Source organism: Oncorhynchus keta, chromosome 9 (assembly GCF_023373465.1).
Source record: "Oncorhynchus keta strain PuntledgeMale-10-30-2019 chromosome 9, Oket_V2, whole genome shotgun sequence".
Taxonomy (NCBI): Eukaryota; Metazoa; Chordata; class Actinopteri; order Salmoniformes; family Salmonidae; genus Oncorhynchus; species Oncorhynchus keta.
Window position 1 is genome coordinate 9203238 of NC_068429.1, and position 8955 is coordinate 9212192.

General features: G+C 40.7%; 1 protein-coding gene across 1 annotated transcript in view; it reads left to right on the forward strand.

The window, feature by feature from the left end:
• Positions 1–3770, forward strand: part of slc27a6 (solute carrier family 27 member 6) — a 32142-nt gene extending 28372 nt beyond the window's left edge. The window contains exons 9-10 of the mRNA XM_035766704.2: positions 181–311; positions 3409–3770. Coding sequence (XP_035622597.1) covers positions 181–311; positions 3409–3585 — 308 coding nt within the window. The 3' untranslated portion in view covers positions 3586–3770. The remainder of the gene's footprint in view (positions 1–180; positions 312–3408) is intronic.
• The last annotated feature ends 5185 nt before the right edge of the window (positions 3771–8955 follow it).

The window sequence follows — 8955 nt, forward strand, 5'->3', positions numbered from 1 at the left end:
TGGTCAAAAGTAGTGCACTATATAAGGAATAGCATGCCATATGGGTCTCACTGTGCTCCCTGCCTAGAACTGAGGTGAAAGGCCTTTTGTCACATCCATCTCGAATGAGCCACCCGTAATGAAAGGGGGTGAAATTGGAGTAACGCGAAGTGACTCATGGGGCACCATTTGTATTCACAGGAAATGAGGGAAGAGCCGGAATGGCCGCCATCATCGTGAGGCCTGAATGTGAGTTTAGCGGGAAGAAGCTATTTGACCACGTCCTCAATGATCTACCAGGCTATGCTCGTCCTCTCTTCATAAGGCTTCAGGTAAGGAACGTTTGACACACCGACTTCCTTGACATGATCTGATGAAGTAGAGGCAATTTTCTAAAGCTCACTTTTTCCAGTGTTTTGACTTGTGGACTCTGTTTTTAAAATGTTTACTTAAGCTTCTCTTACCAAGGGTATGACAGTAATTAGACAGGAATGAATAGATCATTGTTTGCTTATCTGTAAGGGATGTCAATGATTGATTGTAAAAGCGCGAAGAAATACTTTGTTATAGTGGTGGCCTCTTCTGGTCACATGTGTACACTACAGTACTGACAGGTCAATGTCATTGTAGAGAACGTTCCATTTTTAAATTGTATTTATTATGGATCCCCATTAGCTGCTGCCAAAGCAGCTAAATCTAATTGTACTGCTTTCCGTCAGTTACTTGATGTGGAATAGAGTTCCATGTAGTCATGGCTCTATGTAGTATTGTGGAATAGAGTTCCATTTAGTCATGGCTCTATGTGGTACTGTGGAATAGAGTTCCATGTAGTCATGGCTCTATGTAGTACTGTGGAATAGAGTTCCATGTAGTCATGGCTCTATGTAGTACTGTGGAATAGAGTTCCATGTAGTCATGGCTCTATGTAGTACTGTGGAATAGAGTTCCATTTAGTCATGGCTCTATGTAGTACTATGCGTCTGCCATAGTCTGTTCTGGACTTGGGGACTGTGAAGAGACGTCTTGTGGGTTATGCATGGGTGTCTGAGCTGTGTGCCAGTAGTATAGACAGACAGCTCGGTGCATTCAACATGTCAATACCTCTCATAAATAAAAGTAGTGATGAAGTCAATCTCTCCTCCACTTTCAGCCAGGAGAGATTGACGTGCATATTATTAATATTAGCCCTCTGTGTACATCCAAGGGCCAGCCGTGCTGCCCTGTTCTGAGCCAATTGCAAAGTCATTTTTTGTGACACCTGACCACACGACTGAACATTAGTCAAGGTGCGACAAAACTAGCGTCTGTAGGACCTGCATTGTTGATAGTGTTGTTAAGAAGGCAGAGCATTGCTTTATTCTAAACAGACTTCTCCCCGTCTTAGCTACAACTGCATCAATATGTTTTGACCATGACAGTTTACAATCTAGTGTTACTCCAAGCATAGTCATCTCAATTTCCACATTATTTATTACAAGATTTAGTTGGGGTTTAGTGAGTGTTTTGTTCCAATTACAATGCTTTTAGTTTTAGAAATATTTAGGGCTAACTTATTCCTTGCCACCCATTCTGAAACTAACTGCAGCTCTTTGTTGAGTGTTGCAGTCAGTTCAGTCACTGTAGTAGCTGACGTGTATAGTGTTGAGTCATCCGCATACATAGAAACTCTGGCTTTACTCAGTCAGTGGCACGTCATTAGTAGAAATTTTAAAAAGCAAGGGGCCTAAACAGCTACCCTAATTCCTGATTCTAACTGGATTATATTTGATAGGCTTCCATTAAAGAACACCCTCTGTGTTCTGTTAGACAAGTATCTCTCTGTCCACATTATAGCAGGGGGTGTAAAGCCATAACACATATGTTTTTCCAGCAGCAGACTATGATCAATAACGTCAAAGGCTGCACGGAAGTCTAACAAGACAGCCCCCACAATCATTTTATAATCAATTTCTCTCAGCGAATCATTAGTTATTTGTGTAAGTGCTGTGCTTGTTGAGTGTCCTTCCTATAAGCGTGCTGAAATTCTGTTGTCAATTTGTTTACTGTAAAATAGCATTGTATCTGGTCAAACACCATTTTTCCCAGAAGTTTAATAAGGGTTGGTAACAGGCTGATTGGTTGTCTATTTGAGCCAGTAAAGGGGGCTTTATTATTCTTGGGTAGCGGAATGACTTTAGCTTCCCTCCAGGCCTGAGGGCACACACTTTCTAGTAGGCTTAGATCAATTAGGAGTGGCAATATCATATCTGCTATTATCCTCAGTCATTTTCATCTAGATTCTCAGACCCTGGTGGCTTGTCTTTGTTGTCTAAAAACAATCATTTTTTCACCTCTTCCACACCGAATTCAAAAGTACAATTCTTGTCTTTCATAATTTGGTCCGATATACTTGGATGTGTAGTGTCAGTGTTTGTTGCTGGCATGTCATCCCTAAGTTTGCTTATCTTGCCAATGAAAAGGTCATTAAAGTAGTTTGCAATATCAGTGGGCTTTGTGATGAATGAGCCATCTGATTCAATAATTGAAGGAACCGAGTTGCTTTTTTCCCCAACATTTAATTTAAGGTGTCGCAAAGCTTTTTTCTGTCATTCTTTATGTATTTTATCTTTGTTTCATAGTGTAGTTTAACATTTAGTTTAGTCACATGATTTCTGAATTTGCAGTATGTTTGCCAATCAGTTGGGCAGCCAGACTTATTTGCCATTCCTGTTGACTCATCCCTCTCAACAAAATCATTTTTTCAATTCCTCATCAATCCAAGGGTACTGAACAGTTTTTAGTCATTTTCTTAATGGGTGCTGCTTATTAGTAACTGGAATAAGCAATTTCATAAATGCGTCAAGTGCAGCTTCCTCATTACACACCACAGACCAGCAAATATTCTTTACATCATCAACATATGAATCACTACAAAACTTCTTGTATGACCTCTTAAACACTATATTAGGCCCAGCGTCTGGGACCTTGGTTTTCCTAGTGGGTAGCTTGATGATAGCCAGTCAATATTTAAATCACCCAGAAAATATACTTCATGCAGATCTTACCAGGGTTAGGGTCAATTCCATTTAAATTCAGGAAGTAAACTGAAATTCCGATTACATTTCTATTGTTTTGTAATTGAAGGATTCAAGGTTTTGACGGGTTGTATCGTTAAGCTTTTATGTAAATATTATTCTGTGGTTTGGTTTGTGTAATCTATATGGACATTCTGCATTTTGATTGTCAACAGATGAATGTCAGAGTTTTTTGAATAATGCTTGCCAAGTTGTCAAATAATTATTTTAGCATAAAGTGTAATTGTACAATTTTTAGATTGTGAAAGTTAACTTCTGTTTGGGTCATTGAAAAATAATCCCACAACCAGAGAATACAGATCAGAATATGGAATAATGAACGAGTACCATCACATCTTCTACTTCTATGTTGTAGGAATCAATGGAGATGACGGGAACCTTCAAGCAGCAGAAATTCAATCTAGTGGAGAGCGGATTCAACCCTTCAACAATCTGTGGCCCTCTCTATTTCCTGGATTTCTCCGAGAAAAGCTACGTTCCCCTCACGAACACGCTGTACTGCAGCATTTTGGCTGGCGAGCGGAAGCTATAGTGGTTAACCGTAGCTAAAACCACCAACCCATTTGGTTCACTGAGACGGTGGCAGCATAGTTGTGCCGTTTCGAAGAGGGACCGAGAGTCCGTCAATTGGGTCTATTCCTAATTGTGTATAATGTCTGAAATTGTCTCGTATGAGTGGTCGGGATCAACAGAGTGGGTTAATGATGAATAGGGGGAGGGGGGTCAGTCTTATATTGATGGGGTGTAAATTGTGCCTCATCTGATTTTATTTGATTTTTTTACTAAAAAAAATAGCTGTTTTCCTCTCTGGTTTCCAGATCTATTGTCAAGACAGTTCAGCTAAATTGACTTGAGACCAGTGAACCTCGACAATCAGCACTTCCACTGTCCGTCTGTGCCATTTTATTTTGCGGATGGGGTGTCATAAAGTGTCACTAGTTCCTCGTTGAAATGAAGACGAATGACAGACTAAATAGAGGCGTCGTGTGTTTTGAGGCACCGATGACCATATTCTGGCCACCCAAAATTCTTCGTTCTGACCTACTACACTAACCAACGTAGATATGAACTTTTAATATCAGAAACGCTTTGCTACAAATTGTAGTAATTATTTTTAAAAATGTAAATGTAATTTATTTTATACATATAGTTAAGGCTCATAATTTAAACCAAAGTAGGTGTGCTTTGCATAAGTACATTTGTTAGGTGTCGTCCTGTAACTGTGTTGAGAGTACAGTCCACTGACACAGCACTAGTTTATTAAGGGCATCATGCACTATGTCTTGTTTTCAACAGTTTGCCAGTTAGTCATTACTATCTTGTGTTACTCTTGAGATGTAACCAGACCCAGGTCCAAGTCGTCTTTATTTCCTTACTTGTACTTTTCAATCTGTTTTCAGTGGTTCCGTTGTACGGCCACCTCAAGAAAACAAGTACTATTTGAACCCGGGGGTCTGAATGTGATGCAAAGTGATTATATTTACTGTCAAATGACAGCTGAGAAGTTTGTCAGGGATTATTTTAAGGGTCCAACTCAGTCAAACCAGTGTCAATGCCTTATCCCCTCAATAAAATAACAATGTGGTTCTGGTACTGTAAAATACTAGCCTGAGGGCCATTCTGTTGGTGCTATCATTGCCAACTCCTTGTCAGCCAATGTCATGCCAATACTTGTCATATTTGACTTGCAATAGAGTTGGCAAGAGCACAAACAGGTCTGAGACCAGGCTATAGAAGGAGACAACAGATCTGGGACCAGGCTACAGGAGGAGACAACAGATCTGGGACTAGGCTATAGAAGGAGACAACGGGTCTGGGACCAGGCTATAGAAGGAGACAACAGATCTGGGACCAGGCTATAGAAGGAGACAACAGATCTGGGACCAGGCTATAGAAGGAGACAACGGGTCTGAGACCAGGCTAGTAAAAGAACAAGCAAGCCACCTCTTATAAGTAGATGCTCCTAGCTTTGTAATTAGGCATCTGGGTAGTTGGCCTCATTTATGCAGTATCTCTGCTTACTAAGGCAGGTTTGAGGCTAAGGCAGGTTTTGACTGAGTTTAAGAGTTTTCTATGTATAGGTTTTGTTAATTTGTACAGCTATTTGAACTATGTTTTGGGGCGTCAGGTAGCCTAGTGGTTAGAGCGTTGGACTAGTAACCGAAAGGTTGCAAGTTCAAATCCCCGAGCTGACAAGGTACAAATCTGTCGTTCTGCCCCTGAACAAGGCACTGTTCCTAGGCCGTCATTGAAAATAAGAATTTGTTCTTAACTGACTTGCCTAGTAAAATAAAGGTAAAATAAATAAAATAAAATAAAGACTATAGTTTACAATGTCAAAATGTTGAATTCATTGAGATGATCAAGTCCCCTATGATTAATCTAGCTAGGACTAATATATCATTTTCATATAATTTAAGCACAATGAATGATTGCAATGAAGTTGATTTGCGCAGTGTGAAAATCAGCGATTTTTAGGTTGACTGATACCTCTTGTTTTACTTTCCTGTTTGGACACAAACACATTTATTTCACTTTGATTATTTAAAATGTTGAATATTTCGTCAAATGGTGTTTTTAACAGCATTTGCTGTTTATCATTTTAATTTGATAGTATTTAATTTGGGTGAATGTGTGTCCAGTGCTTGTGTGCCAGATACATCAACACTTTCAAATTTCAGAGTTATATGGACCACCATTTTCAACTTTTCCTTCAGACACTTAGTGATACTAGTGCCACCAGATTCAATTTCCTTATACAAATTCAATAGGATTCAATTTCCTTATACAAATTCAATAGGATTCAATGTCCTTATACAAATTCAATAGGATTCAATGTCCTTATACAAATTCAATAGGATTCAATGTCCTTATACAAATTCAATAGGATCACAATTTCCTTATACAAATTCAAAATTATTCAATTCAGATTCAATTTCTGGTTTTATTTGTTATCTTTGCTTTTACCCGAAACCCATCTTTCCAAAATGGAAAATATGCCTGTACATTTTTCCATTAACAGCTAGGGTCTTAGGGCTACAACAGTAAATAGTCTTTGTAATGTCTGTGTTTGTGTAAAAGCTATAAAGCTATAACACTACTTAACGCTGACAGTTATGTTGAATGCATTACGATGTGGTTTATAATGCATTGTAAAACATGTTATAATCATGTATGACCCCCCCCCCCCTTACCTCTTACCTCATAATGATCATCTAAAAGTTCAGTCCGTTGAAAACATGATACATAGAGAGACATATTACAGGCTTTTAAAACAAGACTGATGCTTTCTTACAACAGGTAACAAAGCGGTGTCGCTGCTTCAAGTGGTACTAGTTATACTAGTTATACTAGTTATACCACCTGTTGTGTTGATTCTCTCAGGGTACTTTTACTGTGTGCACTGGGAAGACCTTGCAAGCTGTAGGGTTTTTAACCCATTGAGGTCCAACAGTATATGTACTGTATTTGTGTTTTCCATTGTCATCATTGAAGCCTTCATTAACAGTTTTTTTTAGAACACATATTTAGCCTAGCTGATTATGGGAATAGTCTGTGCCATTGTGAATATGATATGGAAGAATTATTAAAAGTTTTAAAAAATGACGAGTGTGTGGTTTTACCTGTACTGTGATTATTAGTCATGTTTTTTTTAAATATTTTTTTTAATGTGAAACTGGTTAGCACATTTATTTAGAAACAGATGACATCATTTGAGGGCCCACTTCGTTGAATCAGACATGGTTAACTAAATTTGGCCTGGTCAAATGTGCTCTTGCCAATTACATTGCTGTCATTGTTTTGGCATGACCACACAAACAGACTGGCACTCAGACTATAGAAAATGACCAAGTGTTCTGAAGTATGACAATCTGTACCGAAGCGTCTTGATATGGGCTAGCCTATTCACTGATTGGTTGAATATTAGCGGTGGCAGACAGACCGCAGATAAACATGCAGACAATACACTTTCATCAACCCAGATTGGAGAATGGAACGGTCATAGAAGACAGAACAGCACTTCTTCATTTGAAGTTTTTTAGAACACTGCATAAGGTGTAAATGTTTACCCTAGTGACCAGTGTTTCCCAACTCCAGTCCTCCAGTAACCCCAACAGTACACATTATGTAGGGCAGTGTTTCCCAGTCCTCCAGTAACCCCAACAGTACACATTATGTAGGGCAGTGTTTCCCAACTCCAGTCCTCCAGTAACCCCAACAGTACACATTATGTAGGGCAGTGTTTCCCAGTCCTCCAGTAACCCCAACAGTACACATTATGTAGGGCAGTGTTTCCCAGTCCTCCAGTAACCCCAACAGTACACATTATGTAGGGCAGTGTTTCCCAACTCCAGTCCTCCAGTAACCCCAACAGTACACATTATGTAGGGCAGTGTTTCCCAGTCCTCCAGTAACCCCAACAGTACACATTATGTAGGGCAGTGTTTCCCAACTCCAGTCCTCCAGTAACCCCAACAGTACACATTATGTAGGGCAGTGTTTCCCAACTCCAGTCCTCCAGTAACCCCAACAGTACACATTATGTAGGGCAGTGTTTCCCAACTCCAGTCCTCCAGTAACCCCAACAGTACACATTATGTAGGGCAGTGTTTCCCAACTCCAGTCCTCCAGTAACCCCAACAGTACACATTATGTAGGGCAGTGTTTCCCAACTCCAGTCCTCCAGTAACCCCAACAGTACACATTATGTAGGGCAGTGTTTATATATATATATATATATATATATATTCCCAGTCCTCCAGTAACCCCAACAGTACACATTATGTAGGGCAGTGTTTCCCAGTCCTCCAGTAACCCCAACAGTACACATTATGTAGGGCAGTGTTTCCCAGTCCTCCAGTAACCCCAACAGTACACATTATGTAGGGCAGTGTTTCCCAGTCCTCCAGTAACCCCTACAGTACACATTATGTAGGGCAGTGTTTCCCAGTCCTCCAGTAACCCCAACAGTACACATTATGTAGGGCAGTGTTTCCCAGTCCTCCAGTAACCAACAGTACACATTATGTAGGGCAGTGCTTCCCAACTCCAGTAACCCCAACAGTACACATTATGTAGGGCAGTGTTTCCCAGTCCTCCAGTAACCCCAACAGAACACATTATGTAGGGCAGTGTTTCCCAGTCCTCCAGTAACCCCAACAGCACACATTATGTAGGTCAGTGTTTCCCAACTCCAGTCCTCCAGTAACCCCAACAGTACACATTATGTAGGGCAGTGTTTCCCAGTCCTCCAGTAACCCCAACAGTACACATTATGTAGGGCAGTGCTTCCCAACTCCAGTAACCCCAACAGTACACATTATGTAGGGCAGTGTTTCCCAGTCCTCCAGTAACCCCAACAGAACACATTATGTAGGGCAGTGTTTCCCAACTCCAGTCCTCCAGTAACCCCAACAGTACACATTGTGTAGGGCAGTGTTTCCCAGTCCTCCAGTAACCCCAACAGAACACATTATGTAGGGCAGTGTTTCCCAGTCCTCCAGTAACCCCAACAGTACACATTATGTAGGGCAGTGTTTCCCAGTCCTCCAGTAACCCCAACAGTACACATTATGTAGGGCAGTGTTTCCCAGTCCTCCAGTAACCCCAACAGTACACATTATGTAGGGCAGTGTTTCCCAGTCCTCCAGTAACCCCAACAGTACACATTATGTAGGGCAGTGTTTCCCAGTCCTCCAGTAACCCCAACAGTACACATTATGTAGGGCAGTGTTTCCCAGTCCTCCAGTAACCCCAACAGTACACATTATGTAGGGCAGTGTTTCCCAGTCCTCCAGTAACCCCAACAGTACACATTATGTAGGGCAGTGTTTCCCAGTCCTCCAGTAACCCCAACAGTACACATTATGTAGGGCAGTGTTTCCCAGTCCTCCAGTAACCC